General features: G+C 37.4%; 1 protein-coding gene across 1 annotated transcript; it reads left to right on the top strand.

Moving 5' to 3' along the window:
• Positions 1–943: 943 nt before the first annotated feature.
• Positions 944–2,912, top strand: LOC144566111 (proliferating cell nuclear antigen-like). Its single transcript, XM_078315998.1, has 4 exons — positions 944–1,357; positions 1,437–1,589; positions 1,685–1,782; positions 2,565–2,912. The coding sequence occupies exons 1-4, from the start codon at positions 1,033–1,035 to the stop codon at positions 2,781–2,783; spliced, it is 795 nt and encodes a 264-aa protein (XP_078172124.1). The 5' UTR covers positions 944–1,032; the 3' UTR covers positions 2,784–2,912.
• Positions 2,913–26,070: the final 23,158 nt, after the last annotated feature.

Here is a 26,070-nt window from a genome sequence, read left to right as displayed (position 1 = left end):
TTCCAATTTCGTTTTAATTACTCAAAAATTGAAAAAAATTTGAAAAACAACAGATTGGGTTGTGACATTTCATGTTCCCTCTATTTAGTGATTTCAAAGATTATTTTTCTAAACTGCAATGTAAGATCTAGAGTAGAACTAGGATGTTCTTAAGCTCCAAAGTGTTTGGTGAGCTTAATTCCAAAACTCATCAAATCAGTTTCAAATGATGAATCCGAACCGTTGGAACCCGCCTAACTAACGAGTGATGCGTCTACATGTGAAAATTTTAAACATTCGAATTAATTTAGTATAAAGTCAATTGATCAAAATTAGAAGGTTAATAAATTAATTTTTGTGCATTCACTTTTTGAACGTTTTTTTACCATTTAACTTTATACTAAATTAATTCGAATGTTTAAAATTTTCACATGTAGACGCATCACTTGTAGATAGGTGAGTTTCAACGGTTCGAATTCATTATTTAAAACTAATTTAATAAATTTTGGAGTTAAGCTCACCAAACACTTTGGTGAGCTTAAGAACACCCTAGTTCTAATATTAAGGAAAATTGCTTACGTGTAGCTCCAAATATATATATATATATATATATTGAGAAATAATAAGCAGCCACACCCACATTCTTCAGAGTTCAGACCCCAAAAAAAAAAGGAATAAATAAATAGGCAGCCACATTCGTTATTCCCACGCACTGATTCAACAGATATTTACTTCATGCCAACGTGTTAGTTTACTATTGGAAAGAATCAGCTAGTTCTGAGAATTGATACCTCCTGCTTTTCCGTCGCAAATACGGAACCATAGTTCGACTATGCACATCCCTCTCTTTTATAAAAAATTAACTGGAGAGCTCTTGACAATCATACGTTCTGAATTACACAATTGAACAGAACCGGCTTCACCATTCATAGAACCACTGGCGAGGATTCAATTCAACGTCTCTTCTCCTCTCTGTTCCTTCGACTCGACGACTTCTACTTCTCTCGTACAAATACTCCTCCCTTCACCTCTCTTCATCATCAAGTCAGAAGCATGTTAGAACTGAGGCTATCACAAGGTGTTCTTCTCAAGAAGATTCTAGAATCCGTGAAGGATCTCCTCTCAAACGTCAATTTTGATTGCTCCTCTTCCAATGGTCTATGCCTCCAGTCAATGGATTCCAGCCACGTGGCACTCGTATCTCTCCAATTGCTTCCCCATTCCTTTGAAAGGTTCAGATGCGATCGTAACCTCACCATGGGCATTAACCTCGCACACTTGTCAAGGCTTCTAAAATGTGCAGCAAATGAAGATGTAATCACGATCAAGGCCGATGATCAAAATCCTGATACAATGTCTCTCATGTTTGAAAACCCGAGTGAGTTCTTAGTTTCATTTTCATGCTGTGATCAATTAAGATGTAGCTATTTAAGTTGTTACCAGTATTTTTTTTTCAGAGCATGACAGAATATCAGACTTTGAAATGAAGCTGATGGATATTGAATCAGAGCATCTTCACATTCCTGATACAAGTTATGAAGCAACAGTTAGAATGCCTTCACAGGAGTTTGCACGGATTTGCAAGGATCTCAGCACAATTGGAGATACTGGTACTTACTGTTACCTGTTTAAAGTTGTTACTGTTTCTCTGCATCATTTGTGTTCTTCTTCTTATTTGTTATGTGCTGTGCTTTTATTGTGGCAGTTGTTATATCTATCACAAAGGAAGGTGTAAAATTTTCAGTAAGTGGTGCAATTGGGAATGTAAATATCATATGTCGACATAACATCTCTGTAGTCAAGGTAATAGGCATTTCAAATTTTTAATATCAGTCAAGGGCGAATTCAGGATTTTTGTTAGGGGGCAGAAAAATAGTGAACCGGATTTAAATAGTTAATTAGATCCAAACCCATTAGTTAATCGGGTACTAGATAAAAAATAATACTTTAACTTATAATTTTCAATGCTCTGAATTATTATTGTTGATGCTCTGACTTATAATTCTAACTACCAATCATAATATAAGAAAATTATTTTAATTTTAACCTTAAATTTATCCCAAATTACAAATCAGAATTTCAGAGGGGATAAAAAAAAACATTCAGGAAGAAAAGTCGGTTGGAGCGATAAATATCCGTAAAAATTTAAAATTCAGGGAAGAAACTGGCCACCTGGTCCAACGTGGGTCCGCCTTAAGTTACCAGTAATAAATTAGATCGTTGTATTTTATCTATCCATCAGTCCTACTTGGTATTGAGACACACCAGTAATAAATTCTGAAATTTCAAATTTTTCATCATTTAATATTTTTCTATGTTGAAACAAACTCTTTACAGAGATCAGAGATCACAGAACCGTAGATCAAAAGATGAAACGAGATAACGGGTAAAGATTTTTCACAACACAATTTTGGCTTCACGCAGCGCATGAACCGTATGGAGTTTTGTTTATCTTCTATAGTTTGTGCGTTGCATGAAGTTAAAACTTCTTTGTTAAAATCTTTACTCCGAGATAACCTTATAAAACCATAAAATCTGCGAGAAAACTTTCATATTTGATAATATAAACCGATCAATTTTTACAGCCAGATGAATCGACCGTGATAGAGATGAAGGAACCGGTTTCACTCTCCTTTCCTCTTCGATATCTCAATTCCTTCACAAAATCGACACCTCTTTCGAGCAATGTAATTATAAGCATGTCGCATGATTTGCCAATGGTTGTAGAGTACAAGATTTCAGGTGCTGGATATATGAGATTTTACTTGGCACCTAAGGTTGAAGATGAAGAAATGGAGGCTTAACAATTTATTCTGCTATTGTATTAATTGTATTGTATAATTTTATTATTATATTCTTTTTCTATAAATATTTAGTATATAGGTATTTTTTCCATTGGATAATTAATAATTAGTAACATATTTGTTTAAATCCTTGTGGTGATTTTAGCTGTGTTTGTTTTCTCAGTAAACATTTTTTTTTCCTTGTGGTGATTTTTTGCTTTTTTTTTTTTTTGCTATCTTTTAAACCCTTATGAGTTATGATACATATATTTGAAAAATATTGAATTAAAAAAAATAAAATTAAAGATGTGTTATCAGTTCTTATAAAAAAAAATTAATAATCTTATCAAAAAAGTTGTGTTATCAGTTATTTAAATAATACGTCTATTAAATTTTAGTCCATTTAAAATTTGGTCATTTATCCACTAATATTTTACTGCTAAAAATTTAAATTATTTGATGAAAGATAAATGTCTTTCAAAAAGGCCAAACTTTAATACACGTAATATTTAATTAATTGAAATGTATCTATAATATATTTTTGTTAATGTAAATAATTTTTTTAAATATAGTAAAATGCATTATAAAAAGAGGAGGGTTCAAATACCTCCATTTTTTGTGCCTCCATCATGCCTCCATTTTTAAAAACTTTAATAACTCAAAATTTAAATCTTAAAATTCAAAATAAAACCGTTGGATATGAACTACATCATTTTATCTATGCACGTGTAAAAAATTATGGCATTTCAACTTTGTTTTGGTTGTCATCTTGAGCTTGTAAAAATGTATAGTAATGTGGATAATTTATAGACGTTGATTTTTTAACTTATTGATTAACATAAAAGCAAAATCATAATGTGATAATTTTTTATGGGCACATAGAGAAAGTAACATAGATCATATCTAACGGTTTTATTTTAACGTTTAAGTTTTAAACTTTGAGTTATTAAAGTTTTTAAAAATAAATACATGATGGAGGCACAAAAAATGGAGGCATTTGAACTCTTATAAAAAATAGATGAATGTTCAAGTTTGGGTCCAAGCCCGCGCGCTCAGGTCAGAATGAGATATGTTCTCTGAAATGTAAGAGTTAGTATAATTTACAAGGATTGTTTCTAGAAATCATTTCGGGTGAAGATTTTGAGAGAGCAACATATTTGTGCGCTACGTAAACCAAAAACTGCTCTGTCCCTCACAGACTGGTTCCCAACGCAGAGGCGATCATCACAAACAACAATAGCACTAGTTTCTTGTCCTCTCCTCTGTGTGCTTTACAAAAATAATTTTATTTTACTTCACTTTAATTATATCCATATTTTATTTCATGTAACAACTTGGGCCTTGGGCTGCAGGCTGGGTTGGACTTGGGTCTCAAGTCCAGGTTCTAATACTCTTTTAATTTCAATTAATTTCACTTGTCAGTCCCTGACAAGTTTCTCTAAAAAAAAAAAAAATAATTGACCTTGCAGATGTTGCGAAGTGGTGAGGGAAGCTCTTTTATTACAATTTTACATCAAATATCACTGCAACTGAATAAAAGCAAGGAGCTAATAATGTTAGGTAGTATTGATTGAATGGCGATCCCCTAATATTCAAACAACCAATACAAACAATACTGATACATCAATCCGCTTTTAAATGAGGAAGGTTATCCTCAGAGTCATCGGAGCAATCCTCTTTCAGCTATAATTGTGGAGGCCGCAACACTCTACGCCGGAGGCCGCACTCTAAGGAAGGATGAATATACTTCAGATTCCTCCAATTGATTGTACAGAAGAAATCATGCACTGATCGGGGCACACCCTTTGAGGAAGCAGTAGATGTCCCGTATATAGTCAGACTCGTCAAATTAGCAAGCAACAAATCAAGGCTGGTCATGCACTCTAAGTCGAAGTAAAACTGATTAATATTCAGAGTACTCAAATTAATTGCAGGGAACAAATCAAGCACTCGGGACACTTGGGCACTTAACGAAAGTTCGGATTCTGGTAGGTGGGAGTAACCCACAGAGTTTGGATGAAGTTGGCATTTCGCCCACTGAAACAGACTTGTATTCTGGTGGGTGGGCAGTGCTTGTGCAGGCTGAGAAGGCTTCACCTACTCAATCAGCACCTCTGTGACTTTTCGCTGCATGGCTATTATTGTGACGAACGTGAGCGAAAAAAGTAACACCAGTGCTTCTGTGAATGTCAGGTCAGCAAAGTCTCGAGCCCCTTTATTTTCCACTTATGTTTGGCCGAAATCCTGTGAGGTTAGCCGCATCATGGAGATAACAACACAAGTCATGACAGAGATGAGATTCCACCCGTAGAAGAGTCTGCTGATGAAACCAATCGGGATCACCAATTGTTGGATATTGTCGGCTGACAAGGACTGAGTAGCCTTAGTTAAAGACCTTAAATATTGATAAGAAAAATTAAAGAGCCATTCATAATTAATTTCAAGCAAAATTAAAGTTGTCATATATATATATATACACCCTGTGTCTTCGGGGTAGAAGTACCGCCAGCAGCGGAAACATACTAAGAAGAACAACACGGTGACAGACACACGAACCTTTGTTTCCAGAGTGATGAAAATCCCACCTTGCACCAGCATCAGCACCACCCACCCACACACCAGCACTCCCAGCCTGCTGGCCCCCTTCTCCAGTAGCTTTGGTATTGGAACGAACTTCTCCTGCGCTCCTACACCGGTCGACACGAGGCTTCTGTTGTCACCATTGTTCTTCTGCATCGAGTCTGATGAATGCTGCTGATGGCTGGAGGGCATGTCAATTATTACATACGCCATTTATATTTTTCTGTTTTTAAAGAGAACCACTGAGAATTAAAGAGATTTTTCCAAATGATTTCCAGGGCGGTGCTTGGTTTTATAAAATCCTAGTCAAGGGTGAGAGCGCGTAAATCCTGAACCCTAGAAGTCATCAGAACACTTGATCTAATTATTAATCTCTTACATATATAATTATATTAATTAAGTAATTGGTTCATTGTGACATTCCTATATTTTTACATTTAAGGAGCCTTCTCAGAAACTAAACAAAACAAAAAATAATTACAGTAGCCTAGCTAGTCAGTTGCATATCGCCTGGCATTACCACCAACTGCTCGCATACATCCAGTGTTTCATTGTTCTCTCTTAAAGCCATACCATGGCCAATCAACACCGCCTGTTCATGATCTGCCTGCTCTAACTGAAGATCATCATCCAGTCCATGCACCAACCAGTTGCCATCCTAGCTAGGCGTACCATACTTCGAAATGGGGAAGCCGTTCCTCAAGCTCTTGTCCAATGGTCAGGCCTACTACTAGAAGATTCAAGTTGGGAGGACCTTGCCAATTTGGATGAGCTTCGACTTGAGGACAAATCTTCCCATGGGGGTGGGAATGTTACAAAATTGAACCTTCCCCTAAAGGCTTACACAAGATGCAACAAAGATACAATTGCATTCAATCGTTAACTGATGATGCTATATTGAAAAATTACAATTTAGGCTTGATTTGAAATCAGCCATTAAGAGGACATCTGAACAGCAAAGGCTTAGGCAGGATTCAGGGGGGATTTAAAGAGATTTGATTTATATTTTAATTAGTACTTTTGTTAGGCAATAATCAAGGGCTAATAGCCTATTAGTGTACCAGTTGACAGAGGAAATAGGTAAGCAATATTCAACAACTCTCTCTCTCTCTCTTTCTCCCCCTTTCTCCCTCTAATCCTATATCTCTTCTATCTTCTACCCTCTATTTTCCTAACTACAGCTCCTACACACAAATTCTCCAAACAATCTGACTACCTAAAAAAAATTATAACAAAGACCTATCAACTAAAATAAGTAACGGCCAAGTCAGCTTTGGCTGACTTCAACCGGTCAGGTACACGAAACAGCCACAAGGAGAAGAAATAAGCTGTGCACCGAAAAAAGAAAGGATATATTGTGAAGGAAACTTATCTTAGAAGCGAAACCGGAAGGCAGTCGTGGTTGTTACATGCGTGCCATTCCAAGAAACCAACCCACTTCAAGAAAAGCTCCATCTAAATAAAAAAAAGTAGAACTCAAAAATCGGTACTAAACAAGCGTAAAGGTTGTGAGATCTGACCACCTAAAAAAACTATAACAAAGACCTATCAACTAAACCAAGTAACCGCCAAGTCAGCTTTGGCTGACTTCTACCGGTCAAGTACACCAAACAGCTAGAAGGGGAAAAAATAAACCGTGCAACGAAAAAAGAAAAGATATATTGTGAAGGGAACTTATCTTACAATCCAAACCGGAAGAAAATCGTGGTTGTTGCATGCGTGTCATTCCAAGAAAACAGCTCACTTCAAGAAATGCTCTATCTACAAAAACAAAAGAACAATAAAGGTTTTGAGAGATTACCACCTAAAAGAAACTATAACAAAGCCCTATCAACTAAAACAATTAACCGCCAAGTCAGGTTTGGCTGACTTCTACCGGTCAAGTACACCAAACAGCTAGAAGGGGAAGAAATAAACCGTGCAACAAAAAGAGAAATGATATATTGTGAATGAAACTTATCTTACAATACAAACTAGAAGGAAATCGTGGTTGTTGCATGCGTGTCATTCCAAGAAAGCAGCCCAACCACCTTAAAAAAACCTTAATCTACATAAATAAAAGAACAATAAAGGTTGTGAGATATGACCACCTAAAAGAAACTATAACAAAGCCCTATCAACTAAAACAAGTAACCGCCAAGTCAGCTTTGGCTGACTTCTACCGGTCAAATACACCAAACAACTACAAGGGCAAGAAATAAACCGTACAACAAAAAAAGAAAGGATATATTGAGAAGGAAACTTATCTTACAAATCAAACCGGAAGGAAATCATGGTCGTTGCATGCGTGCCACTCCAAGAAAGCAGCCCACTTCAAGAAATGCTCCATCTACATAAACAAAAGAACAATAAAGGTTGTAAAATATGACCACCTAAAAGAAACTATAACAAAGACCTATCAATTAAAACAAGTAACCGCCAAGTCAGCTTTGGCTGACTTCTACCGGTCAAGTGCACCAAACAGCTAGAAGGGGAAGAAATAAACCGTGCAACAAAAAAAGAAAGGATATATTGTGAATGAAACTTATCTTACAAAACAAACCGGAAGGAAATCGTGGTTGCATGCGTGCCATTCCAAGAAAGCAGCTCACTTCAAAAAAACATTCATCTACATAAACAAAAGAACAATAAAGGTTGTGAGAGGTAACCACCTAAAAGAAACTATAACAAAGACAGATCAACTAAAACAAGTAACCGCCAAGTCAGCTTTGGCTGACTTCTACCTGTCAAGTACCCCAAACAGCTAGAAGGGAATGAAATAAACCGTGCAACAAAAAAAGAAATGATATATTGTGAATGAAACTTATCTTACAAAACAAACCGGAAGGAAATCGTGGTTGTTGCATGCGTGCCATTTCAAGATAGCAGCCCACTTCAAAAAAACCTCCATCTACATAAACAAAAGAACAATAAAGGTTGTGAGATATGACCACCTAAAAGAAACTATAACAAAGACAAATCAACTAAAACAAGTAACCGCCAAGTACACCAAACAGCTACAAGGGGAACAAATAAACCGTGCAACAAAAAAAGAAAGGATATATTGAGAAGGAAACTTATCTTACAAAACAAACCGGAAGGAAATCGTGGTTGTTGCATGCGTGCCATTCCAAAAAAGCAGCCCACTTCAAAAAAACCACCATCTACATAAACAAAAGAACAATAAAGGTTGCGAGACATGACCACCTAAAAGAAACTATAACAAAGACCAATCAACTAAAACAAGTAACCGCCAAGTTAGCTTTGGCTGACTTCTACCGGTCAAGTACAACAAACAGCTAGAAGGGGAAGAAATAAACAGTGTAACGAAAAAAGAAAGGATATATTGTGAAGGAAACTTATCCTACAAACCAAACCGAAAGGAAATCGTGGTTGTTGCATACGTGCCATTCCAAGAATGCAGCCCACTTCAAAAAAACCTCCATCTACATAAACAAAAGAACAATAAAGGTTGCGAGACATGACCACCTAAAAGAAACTATAACAAAGACCTATCAACTAAAACAAGTAACCGCCAAGTCAGCTGTGGCTGACTTCTACCTGTCAAGTACACCAAACAGCTAGAAGGACAAGAAATAAACCGTGCAACCAAAAAAGAAATGATATATTGTGAAGGAAACTTATCTTACAAACTAAACCGGAAGGAAATCGTGGTTGTTGCATGCGTGCCACTTCAAGAAAGCAGCCCACTTCAAGAAATGCTCCATCTACATAAACAAAAGAACAATAAAGGTTGCGAGACATGACCACCTAAAAGAAACTATAACAAAGACCTATCAACTAAAAAAAGTAACCGCCAAGTCAGCTTTGGCTGACTTTTACCGGTCACGAAAACCAAACAGTTAGAATGGCAAGATATAACAGGTGCAACAAAAAAAAAGGATATATTGTGAAGGAAACTTATCTTACAAACCAAACCGGAAGGAAATCGTGGTTGTTGCATGTGTCCCATTCCAAGAATACAGCCCACTTCAAAAAAACCTCCATCTACATAAACAAAAGAACAATAAAGGTTGTGAGATATGACCACCTAAAAGAAACTACAACAAAGACAAATCAACTAAAACAAGTAACCGCCAAGTACACCAAACAGCTACAAGGGGAACAAATAAACCGTGCAACAAAAAAAGAAAGGATATATTGAGAAGGAAACTTATCTTACAAAACAAACCGGAAGGAAATCGTGGTTGTTGCATGCGTGCCATTCCAAAAAAGCAGCCCACTTCAAAAAAACCACCATCTACATAAACAAAAGAACAATAAAGGTTGCGAGACATGACCACCTAAAAGAAACTATAACAAAGACCAATCAACTAAAACAAGTAACCGCCAAGTCAGCTTTGGCTGACTTCTACCGGTCAAGTACACGAAACAGCTAGAAGGGCAAGAAATAAACCGTGCAACAAAAAAAGAAAGGATATACTGAGAAGGAAACTTATCTCACAAACAAACCGGAAGGAAATCGTGGTTGTTGCAAGCGTGGCATTCCAAGAATACAGCCGACTTCAAAAAAACGTCCATCTAAATCAGCAAAAGAACAATAAAGGTTGTGAGACATGACCACCTAAAAGAAACTATAACAAAGGCCTATCAACTAAAACAAGTAACCGCCAAGTCAGCTTTGGCTGACTTCTACCGGTCAAGTACACCAAACAGTTAGAAGGGCAAGAAATAAACCGTGCAACCAAAAAAGAAAGGATATACTGAGAAGAAAACTTATCTCACAAACCAAACCGGAAGGAAATCGTGGTTGTTGCATGAGTGACATTCCAAGAATACAGCCGACTTCAAAAAAACCTCCATCTACATCAACAAAAGAACAATAAAGGTTGTGAGACATGACCACCTAAAAGAAACTATAACAAAGACCTATCAACTAAAACAAGTAACCGCCAAGTCAGGTTTGGCTGACTTCTACCGGTCAAGTACACCAAACAGCTAGAAGGGCAAGAAATAAACCGTGCAACGAAAAAAGAAAGGATATACTGAGAAGGAAACTTATCTTACAAACCAAACCGGAAGGAAATCGTGGTTGTTTCGTGCGTGCCATTCCAAGAATACAGCCCATTTCAAAAAAACTTCCATCTACATAAACAAAAGAACAATAAAGGTTGCGAGACATGACCACCTAAAAGAAACTATAACAAAGACCTATCAACTCAAACTAGTAACCGCCAAGTCAGCTTTGGCTGACTTCTACCGGTCAAGTACACTAAACAGCTAGAAGGGGAAGAAATAAACCGTGCAACAAAAAAAGAAATGATATATTGAGAAGGAAACTTATCTTACAAACCAAACCGGAAGGAAATCGTGATTGTTTCATGCGTGTCATTCCAAGAATACAGCCCACTTCAAAAAAACTTCCATCTACATCAACAAAAGAACAATAAAGGTTGTGAGACATGACCACCTAAAAGAAACTATAACAAAGACCTATCAACTAAAACAAGTAACCGCCAAGTCAGGTTTGGCTGACTTCTACCGGTCAAGTACACCAAACAGCTAGAAGCGCAAGAAATAAACCGTGCAACGAAAAAAGAAAGGATATACTGAGAAGGAAACTTATCTTACAAACCAAACCGGAAGGAAATCGTGGTTGTTTCGTGCGTGCCATTCCAAGAAAGCAGCCCACTTCAAAAAAACCTCCATCTACATAAACAAAAGAACAATAAAGGTTGTGAGACATGACCACCTAAAAGAAACTATAACAAAGACCTATCAACTAAAACAAGTAACCCCCAAGTCAGCTTTGGCTGACTTCTACAGGTCAAGTACACCAAACAGCTAGAAGGGCAAGAAATAAACCGTGCAACAAAAAAAGAAATGATATATTGAGAAGGAAACTTATCTTACAAACCAAACCGGAAGGAAATCGTGGTTGTTTCATGCGTGTCATTCCAAGAATACAGCCAACGTCAAAAAAACTTCCATCTACATAAACAAAAGAACCATAAAGGTTGTGAGATATGACTACCTAAAAGAAACTATAACAAAGACCTATCAACTGAAACAAGTACCCGCCAATTCAGCTTTGGCTGACTTCTACCGGTCAAGTACACCAAACAGCTAGAAGGGCAAGAAATAAACCTTGCAACGAAAAAAGAAAGAATATACTGAGAAGGAAACTTATCTTACAAATCAAACCGGAAGGAAATCGTGGTTGTTGCATGCCTGTCATTCCAAGAAAGCAGCCGACTTCAAAAAAACCTCCATCTATATCAACAAAAGAACAATAAAGGTTGTGAGACATGACCACCTAAAAGAAACTATAACAAAGACCTATCAACTAAAACAAGTAACCGCCAAGTCAGCTTTGGCTGACTTCTACCGGTCAAGTACACCAAACAGTTAGAAGGGCAAGAAATAAACCGTGCAACCAAAAAAGAAAGGATATACTGAGAAGGAAACTTATCTTACAAACCAAACCGGAAGGAAATCGTGGTTGTTTCGTGCGTGCCATTCCAAGAATACAGCCCACTTCAAAAAAACTTCCATCTACATAAACAAAAGAACAATAAAGGTTGCGAGACATGACCACCTAAAAGAAACTATAACAAAGACCTATCAACTGAAACAAGTACCCGCCAATTCAGCTTTGGCTGACTTCTACCGGTCAAGTACACCAAACAGCTAGAAGGGCAAGAAATAAACCGTGCAACGAAAAAAAAAAGGATATACTGAGAAGGAAACTTATCTTACAAACCAAACCGGAAGGAAATCGTGGTTGTTTCGTGCGTGCCATTCCAAGAAAGCAGCCCACTTCAAAAAAACCTCCATCTACATAAACAAAAGAACAATAAAGGTTGTGAGACATGACCACCTAAAAGAAACTATAACAAAGACCTATCAACTAAAACAAGTAACCGCCAAGTCAGCTTTGCCTGACTTCTACAGGTCAAGTACACCAAACAGCAAGAAGGGCAAGAAATAAACCGTGCAACAAAAAAAGAAATGATATATTGAGAAGGAAACTTATCTTACAAACCAAACCGGAAGGAAATCGTGGTTGTTTCATACGTGTCATTTCAAGAATACAGCCAACTTCAAAAAAACTTCCATCTACATAAATAAAAGAACCATAAAGGTTGTGAGATATGACTACCTAAAAGAAACTATAACAAAGACCTATCAAATAAAACAAGTAACCGCCAAGTCAGCTTTGGCTGACTTCTACCGGTCAAGTACACCAAACAGCTAGAAGGGCAAGAAATAAACCGTGCAACGAAAAAAGAAAGGATATACTGAGAAGGAAACTTATCTTACAAATCAAACCGGAAGGAAATCGTGGTTGTTGCATGCCTGTCATTCCAAGAAAGCAGCCGACTTCAAAAAAACCTCCATCTACATCAACAAAAGAACAATAAAGGTTGTGAGACATGACCACCAAAAAGAAACTATAACAAAGACCTATCAACTAAAACAAGTAACCGCCAAGTCAGCTTTGGCTGACTTCTACAGGTCAAGTACACCAAACAGCTAGAACGGCAAGAAATAAACCGTGCAACAAAAAAAGAAATGATATATTGAGAAGGAAACTTATCTTACAAACCAAACCGGAAGGAAATCGTGGTTGTTTCATACGTGTCATTCCAAGAATACAGCCAACTTCAAAAAAACTTCCATCTACATAAACAAAAAAATCATAAAGGTTGTGAGATATGACTACCTAAAAGAAACTATAACAAAGACCTATCAACTGAAACAAATACCCGCCAAGTCAGCTTTGGCTGACTTCTACCGGTCAAGTACACCAAACAGCTAGAAGGGCAAGAAATAAACCGTGCAACGAAAAAAGAAAGGATATACTGAGAAGGAAACTTATCTTACAAATCAAACCGGAAGGAAATCGTGGTTGTTGCATGCCTGTCATTCCAAGAAAGCAGCCGATTTCAAAAAAACCTCCATCTACATCAACAAAAGAACAATAAAGGTTGTGAGACATGACCACCAAAAAGAAACTATAACAAAGACCTATCAACTCAAACAAGTAACCGCCAAGTCAGCTTTGGCTGACTTCTACAGGTCAAGTACACCAAACAGCTAGAACGGCAAGAAATAAACCGTGCAACAAAAAAAGAAATGATATATTGAGAAGGAAACTTATCTTACAAACCAAACCGGAAGGAAATCGTGGTTGTTTCATACGTGTCATTCCAAGAATACAGCCAACTTCAAAAAAACTTCCATCTACATAAATAAAAGAACCATAAAGGTTGTGAGATATGACTACCTAAAAGAAACTATAACAAAGACCTATCAAATAAAACAAGTAACCGCCAAGTCAGCTTTGGCTGACTTCTACCGGTCAAGTACACCAAACAGCTAGAAGGGGAACAAATAAACCGTGCAACAAAAAAAAAGTATATATTGAGAAGGAAACTTGTCTTACAAACCAAACCGGAAGGAAATCGTGTTTGTTGCATGCGTGCCATTCCAAGAATACAGCCCACTTCAAAAAAACCACCATCCACATAAACAAAAGAACCATAAAGGTTGTGAGACATGACCACCTAAAAGAAACTATAACAAAGACCAATCAACAAAAACTAGTAACCGCCAAGTCAGTTTTGGCTGACTTCTACCGGTCAAGTACACCAAACAGCTAGAAGGGGAAGAAATAAACCGTGCAACGAAAAAAGAAAGGATATGCTGAGAAGGAAACTTATCTTACAAACCAAACCGGAAGGAAATCATGGTTGTTGCATGCCTGTCATTCCAAGAAAGCAGCCGACTTCAAAAAAACCTCCATCTACATAAACAAAAGAACCATAAAGGTTGTGAGATATGACCACCTAAAAGAAACTATAACAAAGACCTATCAACTGAAAAAAATAACCGCCAAGTCAGCTTTGGCTGACTTCTACATGTCAAGTACACCAAACAGCTAGAAGGGGAACAAATAAACCGTGCAACAAAAAAAGAAAGGATATATTGAGAGGGAAACTTATCTTACAAACCAAACCGGAAGGAAATCGTGGTTGTTGCATACGTGTCATTCCAAGAATACAGCTCACTTCAAAAAAACCACCATCTACATAAACAAAAGAACAATAAAGGTTGCGAGACATGACCACCTAAAAGAAACTATAACAAAGACCTATCAACTCAAACTAGTAACCGCCAAGTCAGCTTTGGCTGACTTCTACCGGTCAAGTACACCCAACAGCTAGAAGGGGAACAAATAAACCGTGCAACAAAAAAAAGGATATATTGAGAAGGAAACTTATCTTACAAACCAAACCGGAAGGAAATCGTGTTTGTTGCATGCGTGTCATTCCAAGAATACAGCCCACTTCAAAAAAACCACCATCTACATAAACAAAAGAACCATAAAGGTTGTGAGACATGACTACCTAAAAGAAACTATAACAAAGATCTATCAACTAAAACAAGTAACCGCCAAGTCAGCTGTGGCTGACTTCTACCTGTCAAGTACACCAAACAGCTAGAAGGGGAAGAAATAACCGTGCAACAAGAAAAGAAAGGATATACTGAGAAGGAAACTTATCTTACAAACCAAACCGGAAGGAAATCGTGATTGTTGCATGCGTGGCATTCCAAGAATACAGCCCACTTCAAAAAAACCTCTATCTACATAAACAAAAGAACAATAAAGGTTGCGAGACATGACCACCTAAAAGAATCTATAACAAAAACCTATCAACTAAAACAAGTAACTGCCAAGTCAGCTTTGGCTGACTTCTACCGGTCAAGTACACCAAACAGCTAGAATGGGAAGAAATAAACCGTGCAACGAAAAAAAGAAAGGATATATTGTGAAGGAAACTTATCTTACAAACCAAACCGGAAGGAAATCGTGGTTGTTGCATGCGTTCCATTCCAAGAATGCAGCTCACTTCAAAAAAGCCTCCATCTACATAAACAAAAGAATAATAAAGGTTGTGAGACATGACCACCTAAAAGAAACTATAACAAAGACCTATCAACTGAAACAAGTAACCGCCAAGTCAGCTTTGGCTGACTTCTACAGGTCAAGTACACCAAACATCTAGAAGGGGAAGAAATAAACCGTGCAACAAAAAAAGAAATGATATATTGAGAAGGAAACTTATCTTACAAACCAAACCGGAAGGAAATCGTGGTTGTTTCATGCGTGTCATTCCAAGAATACAGCCCACTTCAAAAAAACTTCCATCTACATAAAGAAAAGAACCATAAAGGTTGTGAGATATGATTACCTAAAAGAAACTATAACAAAGACCTATCAACTGAAACAAGTAACCGCCAAGTCAGTTTTGGCTGACTTCTACCGGTCAAGTACACCAAACATCTAGAAGGGCAAGAAATAAACCGTGCAACTCAAAAAGAAAGGATATATTGTGAATGAAACTTATTTTAGAAACAAAACCGGAAGGAAATCGTGATTGTTGCATTCGTGTCATTCCAAGAAAGCAGCCCACTTCAAAAAAACCTCCATCTACATAAACAAAAGAACAATGAAGGTTGGGAGACATGACCACCTAAAATAAACTATAACAAAGACCTATCAAATCAAACAAGTAACCGCCAAGTCAGCTTTGGCTGACTTCTACCGGTCAAGTACACCAAACAGCTAGAATGGCAAGAAATAAACCGTGCAACGAAAAAAAGAAAAGATATATTGTGAAGGAAACTTATCTTACAAACCAAACCGGAAGGAAATCGTAGTTGTTGCATGCGTGTCATTCCAAGAATACAGCTCACCTCAAAAAAACCTCCATCTACATAAACAAAAGAACAATAAAGGTTGCGAGACATGACCACCTAAAAGAAACTATAACAAAGACCTATCAACTCAAACTTGTAACCGCCAAGTCAGCTTTGGCTGACTTCTACTGGTTAAGTACACCAAACAGCTAGAAAGGGAACAAATAAACCGTGCAACAAAAAAAAAAGGATATATTGAGAAGGAAACTTATCTTACAAAACAAACCGGAAGGAAATCGTGTTTGTTGCATGCGTGCCATTCCAAGAATACAGCCCACTTCAAAAAAACCACCATCTACATAAACAAAAGAACTATAAAGGTTGTGAGACATGACCACCTAAAAGAAACTATAACAAAGACCTATCAACTCAAACTAGTAACCGCCAAGTCAGCTTTGACTGACTTATACCGGTCATGTACACCAAACAGCTAGAAGGGGAACAAATAAACTGTGCAACAAAAAAAGAAAGGATATATTGAGAAAGAAACTTATCTTACAAACCAAACCGGAAGGAAATCGGGTTTGTTGCATGCGTGTCATTCCAAGAATACAGCCCACTTCAAAAAAACCACCATCTACATAAACAAAAGAACAACAAAGGTTGCGAGACATGACCACCTAAAAGAAACTATAACAAAGACCTATCAACTCAAACTAGTAACCGCCAAGTCAGCTTTGGCTGACTTCTACCGGTCAAGTCCACCAAACAGCTAGAAAGGGAACAAATAAACCGTGCAACAAAAAAAAAGGATATATTGAGAAAGAAACTTATCTTACAAACCAAACCGGAAGGAAATCGTGTTTGTTGTATGCGTGTCATTCCAAGAATACAGCCCACTTCAAAAAAACCACCATCTACATAAACAAAAGAACCATAAAGGTTGTGAGACATGACCACCTAAAAGAAACTATAACAAAGACCTATCAACTCAAACTAGTAACCGCCAAGTCAGCTTTGGCTGACTTCTACCGGTCAAGTACACCAAACAGCTAGAAGGGGAAGAAATAAACCGTGCAACGAAAAAAGAAAGGATATGCTGAGAAGGAAACTTATCTTACAAACCAAACCGGAAGGAAATCATGGTTGTTGCATGCCTGTCATTCCAAGAAAGCAGCCGACTTCAAAAAAACCTCCATCTACATAAACAAAAGAACCATAAAGGTTGTGAGAAATTACCACCTAAAAGAAACTATAACAAAGACCTATCAACTGAAAAAAGTAATCGCCAAGTCAGCTTTGGCTGACTTCTACAGGTCAAAGTACACCAAACAGCTAGAAGGGGAACAAATAAACCGTGCAACAAAAAAAGAAAAGATATACTGAGAAGGAAACTTATCTTACAAACCAAACCGGAAGAAAATCGTGTTTGTTGCATACGTGTCATTCCAAGAATACAGCACACTTCAAAAAAACCACCATCTACATAAACAAAAGAACAATAAAGGTTGCGAGACATGACCACCTAAAAGAAACTACAACAAAGACCTATCCACTCAAACTAGTAACCGCCAAGTCAGCTTTGGCTGACTTCTACCGGTCATGTACACCAAACAGCTAGAAGGGGAACAAATAAACCGTGCAACAAAAAAAAGGATATATTGAGAAGGAAACTTATCTTACAAACCAAACCGGAAGGAAATCGTGTTTGTTGCATGGGTGCCATTCCAAGAATACAGCCCACTTCAAAAAAACCACCATCTACATAAACAAAAGAACCATAAAGGTTGTGAGACATGACCATCTAAAAGAAACTATAACAAAGACCTATCAACTCAAACTAGTAACCGCCAAGTCAGTTTTGACTGACTTATACCGGTCATGTACACCAAACAGCTAGAAGGGGAACAAATAAACTGTGCAACAAAAAAAGAAAGGATATATTGAGAAGGAAACTTATCTTACAAACCAAACCGGAAGGAAATCGTGTTTGTTTCATACGTGTCATTCCAAGAATACAGCTCACATCAAAAAAACCACCATCTGCATAAACAAAAGAACAATAAAGGTTGCGAGACATGACCACCTAAAAGAAACTACAACAAACACCTATCAACTCAAACTAGTAACCGCCAAGTCAGCTTTGGCTGACTTCTACCGGTCAAGTACACCAAACAGCTAGAAGGGGAACAAATAAACCGTGCAACAAAAAAAAAGGATATATTGAGAAGGAAACTTATCTTACAAACCAAACCGGAAGGAAATCGTTTTTGTTGCATGTGTGCCATTCCAAGAATACAGCCCACTTCAAAAAAACCACCATCTACATAAACAAAAAAACCATAAAGGTTGTGAGACATGACTACCTAAAAGAAACTATAACAAAGATCTATCAACTAAAACAAGTAACCGCCAAGTCAGCTGTGGCTGACTTCTACCTGTCAAGTACACCAAACAGCTAGAAGGGGAAGAAATAACCGTGCAACAAAAAAAGAAAGGATATACTGAGAAGGAAACTTATCTTACAAACCAAACCGGAAGGAAATCGTGATTGTTGCATGCGTGGCATTCCAAGAATACAGCCCACTTCAAAAATACCTCCATCTACATAAACAAAAGAACAATAAAGGTTGCGAGACATGACCACCTAAAAGAAACTATAACAAAGACCTATTAACTAAAACAAGTAACTGCCTAGTCAGCTTTGGCTGACTTTTACCGGTCAAGTACACCAAACAGCTAGAATGGCAAGAAATAAACCGTGCAACGAAAAAAAGAAAAGATATATTGTGAAGGAAACTTATCTTACAAACCAAACCGGAAGGAAATCGTGGTTGTTGCATGCGTTCCATTCCAAGAATGCTGCTCACTTCAAAAAAACCTCCATCTACATAAACAAAAGAATAATAAAGGTTGTGAGACATGACCACCTAAAAGAAACTGTAACAAAGACCTATCAACTAAAACAAGTAACTGCCAAGTCAGCTTTGGCTGACTTCTACCGGTCAAGTACACCAAACTGCTAGAAGGGGAAGAAATAACCGTACAACAAAAAAAGAAAGGATATACTGAGAAAGAAACTTATCTTACAAACCAAACCGGAATGAAATCGTGATTGTTGCATGCGTGGCATTTCAAGAATACAGCCCACTTCAAAAAAACCTCCATCTACATAAACAAAAGAACAATAAAGGTTGCGAGACATGACCACCTAAAAGAAACTATAACAAAGACCTATCAACTAAAACAAGTAACTGCTAAGTCAGCTTTGGCTGACTTCTACCGGTCAAGTACACCAAACAGCTAGAAGGGGAAAAAATAACCGTGCAACAAAAAAAGAAAGGATATATTGTGAAGGAAACTTATCTTACAAACCAAACCGGAAGGAAATCGTGGTTGTTGCATGCGTTCCATTCCAAGAATGCAGCTCACTTCAAAAGAACCTCCATCTACATAAACAAAAGAATAATAAATGTTGTGAGACATGACCACCTAAAAGAAACTATAACAAAGACCTATCAACTGAAACAAGTAACCGCCAAGTCAGCTTTGGCTGACTTCTACAGGTCAAGTACACCAAACATCTAGAATGGGAAGAAATAAACCGTGCAACAAAAAAAGAAATGATATATTGACAAGGAAACTTATCTTACAAACCAAACCGGAAGGAAATCGTGTTTGTTTCATGCGTGTCATTCCAAGAATACAGCCCACTTCAAAAAAACTTCCATCTACATAAAAAAAGAACCATAAAGGTTGTAAGATATGATTACCTAAAAGAAACTATAACAAAGACCTATCAACTGAAACAAGTAACAGCCAAGTCAGCTTTGGCTGACTTCTACCGGTTAAGTACACCAAACAGCTAGAAGGGCAAGAAATAAACCGTGCAACTAAAAAAGAAAGGATATATTGTGAATGAAACTTATTTTAGAAACAAAACCGGAAGGAAATCGTGATTGTTGCATTCGTTCATTCACAGAAAGCAGCCCACTTCAAAAAAACCTCCATCTACATAAACAAAAGAACAATGAAGGTTGGGAGACATGACCACCTAAAATAAACTATAACAAAGACCTATCAAATCAAACAAGTAACCGCCAAGTCAGCTTTGGCTGACTTCTACCGGTCAAGTACACCAAACAGCTAGAATGGCAAGAAATAAACCGTGCAACGAAAAAAAGAAAAGATATATTGTGAAGGAAACTTATCTTACAAACCAAACCGGAAGGAAATCGTAGTTGTTGCATGCGTGTCATTCCAAGAATACAGCTCACCTCAAAAAAACCTCCATCTACATAAACAAAAGAACAATAAAGGTTGCGAGACATGACCACCTAAAAGAAACTATAACAAAGACCTATCAACTCAAACTTGTAACCGCCAAGTCAGCTTTGGCTGACTTCTACTGGTTAAGTACACCAAACAGCTAGAAGGGGAACAAATAAACCGTGCAACAAAAAAAAGGATATATTGAGAAGGAAACTTATCTTACAAACCAAACCGGAAGGAAATCGTGTTTGTTGCATGCGTGCCATTCCAAGAATACAGCCCACTTCAAAAAAACCACCATCTACATAAACAAAAGAACTATAAAGGTTGTGAGACATGACCACCTAAAAGAAACTATAACAAAGACCTATCAACTCAAACTAGTAACCGCCAAGTCAGCTTTGACTGACTTATACCGGTCATGTACACCAAACAGCTAGAAGGGGAACAAATAAACTGTGCAACAAAAAAAAAAAGGATATATTGAGAAAGAAACTTATTTTAGAAACAAAACCGGAAGGAAATCGTGATTGTTGCATTCGTTCATTCCAAGAAAGCAGCCCACTTCAAAAAAACCTCCATCTACATAAACAAAAGAACAATGAAGGTTGGGAGACATGACCACCTAAAATAAACTATAACAAAGACCTATCAAATCAAACAAGTAACCGCCAAGTCAGATTTGGCTGACTTCTACCAGTCAAGTACACCAAACAGCTAGAATGGAAAGAAATAAACCGTGCAACGAAAAAAAGAATAGATATATTGTGAAGGAAACTTATCTTACAAACCAAACCGGAAGGAAATCGTGGTTGTTGCATGCGTGTCATTCCAAGAATACAGCTCACTTCAAAAAAACCTCCATCTACATAAACAAAAGAATAATAAAGGTTGCGAGACATAACCACCTAAAAGAAACTATAACAAAGACCTATCGACTCAAACTAGTCACCGCCAAGTCAGCTTTGGCTGACTTCTACCGGTTAAGTACACCAAACAGCTAGAAGGGGAACAAATAAACCGTGCAACAAAAAAAAAGGATATATTGAGAAGGAAACTTATCTTACAAACCAAACCGGAAGGAAATCGTGTTTGTTGCATGCGTGCCATTCCAAGAATACAGCCCACTTCAAAAAAACCACCATCTACATAAACAAAAGAACCATAAAGGTTGTGAGACATGACCACCTAAAAGAAACTATAACAAAGACCTATCAACTCAAACTAGTAACCGCCAAGTCAGCTTTGGATAACTTCTACCGGTCAAGTACACCAAACAGCTAGAAGGGGAAGAAATAAACCGTGCAACGAAAAAAGAAAGGATATACTGAGAAGGAAACTTATCTTACAAACCAAACCGGAAGGAAATCATGGTTGTTGCATGCCTGTCATTCCAAGAAAGCAGCCGACTTCAAAAAAACCTCCATCTACATAAACAAAAGAACCATAAAGGTTGTGAGATATAACCACCTAAAAGAAAATATAACAAAGACCTATCAACTGAAAAAAGTAACCGCCAAGTCAACTTTGGCTGACTTCTATAGGTTAAGTACACCAAACAGCTAGAAGGGGAACAAATAAACCGTGCAACAAAAAAAGAAAGGATATATTGAGAGGGAAACTTATCTTACAAACCAAACCGGAAGGAAATCGTGGTTGTTTCATGCGTGCCATTCCAAGAATACAGTCCACTTCAAAAAAACCACCATCTACATAAATAAAAGAGCCTTAAAGGTTGTGAGACATGACCACCTAAAAGAAACTATAACAAAGACCTATCAACTCAAACTAGTAACCGCCAAGTCAGCTTTGGCTGACTTCTACCGGTCAAGTACACCAAACAGCTAGAAGGGGAAGAAATAAACCGTGCAACGAAAAATAAGAGGATATACTGAGAAGGAAACTTATCTTACAAACCAAACCGGAAGAAAATAATGGCTGTTGCATGCCTGTCATTCCAAGAAAGCAGCCGACTTCAAAAAAACCTCCATCTACATAAACAAAAGAACCATAAAGGTTGTGAGATATGACCACCTAAAAGAAACTATAACAAAGACCTATCAACTGAAAAAAGTAACCGCTAAGCCAGCTTTGGCTGACTTCTACTGGTCAAGTACACCAAACAGCTAGAAGGGGAACAAATAAACCGTGCAACAAAAAAAGAAAGGATATATTGAGAGGGAAACTTATCTTACAAACCAAATCGGAAGGAAATAGTGTTTGTTGCATGCGTGTCATTCCAAGAATACAGCTCACTTCAAAAAACCCACCATCTACATAAACAAAAGAACAATAAAGGTTGCGAGACATGACCACCTAAAAGAAACTATAACAAAGACCTATCAACTCAAACTAGTAACCGCCAAGTCAGCTTTGGCTGACTTCTACCGGTCAAGTACTCCAGACAACTAGTAGGGGAACAAATAAACCGTGCAACAAAAAAAAGGATATATTGAGAAGGAAACATATCTTACAAACCAAACCGTATGGAAATCGTGTTTGTTGCATGCGTGCCATTCCAAGAATACAGCCCACTTCAAAAAAACCACCATCTACATAAACAAAAGAGACATAAAGGTTGTGAGACATGACCACCTAAAAGAAACTATAACAAAGACCTATCAACTCAAACAAGTAACCGCCAAGTCAGTTTTGGCTGACTTCTACAGGTCAAGTACACCAAACATCTAGAATGGGAAGAAATAAACCGTGCAACAAAAAAAGAAATGATATATTGAGAAGGAAACTTATCTTACAAACCAAACCGGAATGAAATCGTGTTTGTTGCATGCGTGTCATTCCAAGAAAACAGCGCACTTCAAAAAAACCACCATCTACATAAACAAAAGAACCATAAAGGTTGTGAGACATGACTACCTAAAAGAAACTATAAGAAAGATCTATCAACTAAAACAAGTAACCGCCAAGTCAGCTGTGGCTGACTTCTACCTGTCAAGTACACCACACAGCTAGAAGGGGAAGAAATAACTGTGCAACAAAAAAAGAAAGGATATACTGAGAAAGAAACTTATCTTACAAACAAACCGGAAGGAAATCGTGATTGTTGCATGCGTGGCATTCCAAGAATATAGCCCACTTCAAAAAAACCTCCATCAACATAAACAAAAGAACAATAAAGGTTGCGAGACATGACCACCTAAAAGAAACTATAACAAAGACCTATCAACTAAAACAAGTAACTGCCAAGTCAGCTTTGGCTGACTTCTACCGGTCAAGTACACCAAACAGCTAGAATGGCAAGAAATAAACCGTGCAACGAAAAAAAGAAAAGATATATTGTGAAGGAAACTTATCTTACAAACCAAACCGGAAGGAAATCGTGGTTGTTGCATGCGTTCCATTCCAAGAATGCAGCTCACTTCAAAAAAACCTCCATCTACATAAACAAAAGAATAATAAATGTTGTGAGACATGACCACCTAAAAGACACTATAACAAAAACCTATCAACTGAAACAAGTACCCGCCAAGTCAGCTTTGGCTGACTTCTACAGGTCAAGTACACCAAACATCTAGAAGGGGAAGAAATAAACCGTGCAACAAAAAAAGAAATGATATATTGAGAAGGAAACTTATCTTACAAACCAAACCGGAAGGAAATCGTGATTGTTTCATGCGTGTCATTCCAAGAAAACAGCCCACTTCAAAAAAACTTCCATCTACATAAAGAAAAGAACCATAAAGGTTGTGAGATATGATTACCTAAAAGAAACTATAACAAAGACCTATCAACTGAAACATGTAACCGCCAAGTCAGCTTTGGATGACTTCTACCGGTCAAGTACACCAAACAGCTAGAAGGGCAAGAAATAAACCGTGCAACTGAAAAAGAAAGGATATATTGTGAATGAAACTTATTTTAGAAACAAAACCGGAAGGAAATCGTGATTGTTGCATTCGTGTCATTCCAAGAAAGCAGGCCACTTCAAAAAAACCTTCATTTACATAACAAAAGAACAATGAAGGTTGGGAGACATGACCACCTAAAAGAAACTATAACAAAGACCTATCAAATCAAACAAGTAACCGCCAAGTCAGCTTTGGCTGACTTCTACCGGTCAAGTACACCAAACAGCTAGAATGGCAAGAAATAAACCGTGCAACGAAAAAAAGAAAAGATATATTGTGAAGGAAACTTATCTTACAAACCAAACCGGAAGGAAATCGTGGTTGTTGCATGCGTGTCATTCCAAGAATACAGCTCACTTCAAAAAAACCCCCATCTACATCAACAAAAGAACAATAAAGGTTGTGAGACATGACCACCTAAAAGAAACTATAACAAAAACCTATCAACTAAAACAAGTAACCGCCAAGTCAGCTTTGGCTGACTTCTACCGGTCAAGTACACCAAACAGCTAGAAGGGGAAGAAATAAACCGTGCAACGAAAAAAGAAAGGATATACTGAGAAGGAAACTTATCTAACAAACCAAACCGGAAGGAAATCGTGGTTGTTACATACCTGTCATTCCAAGAAAGCAGCCGACTTCAAAAAAACCCTCCATCTACATTAACAAAATAACCATAAAGGTTGTGAGATATGACCACCTAAAAGAAAACTATAACAAAGACCTATCAACTGAAAAAAGTAACCGCCAAGTCAGCTTTGGCTGACTTCTACAGGTCAAGTACACCAAACAGCTAGAAGGGGAACAAATAAACCGTGCAACAAAAAAGAAATGATATATTGAGAAGGAACTTATCTTACAAACCAAACCGGAAGGAAATCGTGTTTGTTGCATGCGTGTCATTCCAAGAATACAGCCCACTTCAAAAAAACCACCATCTACATAAACAAAAGAACAATAAAGGTTGCGAGACATGACCACCTAAAAGAAACTATAACAAAGACCTATCAACTCAAACTAGTAACCGCCAAGTCAGCTTTGGCTGACTTCAACCAGTCAAGTACACCAGACAGCTAGAAGGGGAAGAAATAAACCATGCAACGAAAAAAGAAATGATATACTGAGAAGGAAACTTATCTTACAAACCAAACCGGATGGAAATCGTGGTTGTTGCATGCGTGTCATTCCAAGAAAGCAGCCCACTTCAAGAAATGCTTCATCTACATAAACAAAAGAACAATAAAGGTTGGGAGATATAACCACCTAAAAGAAACTATAACAAAAACCTATCAAATAAAACAAGTAACCGCCAAGTCAGCTTTGGCTGACTTCTACCGGTCAAGTACACCAAACAGCTAGAAGGGAAAGAAATAAACCGTGCAATAAAAAAAGAAAGGATATACTGAGAATGAAATTTATCTTACAAACCAAACTGGAAGGAAATCGTGGTTGTTGCATGCGTGCCATTCCAAGAATACAGCTCACTTCAAAAAAACCACCATCTACATAAACAAAAGAACAATAAAGGTTGCGAGACATTACCACCTAAAAGAAACTATAACAAAGACCTATCAACTCAAACTAGTAACCGCCAAGTCAGCTTTGGCTGACTTCTACAGGTCAAGTACACCAAACAGCTAGAAGGGGAAGAAATAAACCGTGCAACAAAAAAAGAAATGATATATTGAGAAGGAAACTTATTTTACATACCAAACCGGAAGGAAATCGTGGTTGTTTCCTGCGTGCCATTCCAAGAATACAGCCCAATTCAAAAAAACTTCCATCTACATAAAGAAAAGAACCATAAAGTTTGTGAGATATGACTACCTAAAAGAAACTATAACAAAGACCTATCAACTGAAACAAGTAACCGCCAAGTCAGCTTTGGCTGACTTCTACCGGTCAAGTACACCAAACAGCTAGAAGGGCAAGAAATAAAC

The sequence above is a fragment of the Carex rostrata genome, chromosome 1 (genome assembly GCF_964058835.1).
Source record: "Carex rostrata chromosome 1, lpCarRost1.2, whole genome shotgun sequence".
NCBI lineage: Eukaryota > Viridiplantae > Streptophyta > Magnoliopsida > Poales > Cyperaceae > Carex > Carex rostrata.
Note: the sequence above shows the minus strand (reverse complement) of the source record. Positions and strands in the feature narration are given on the sequence as shown.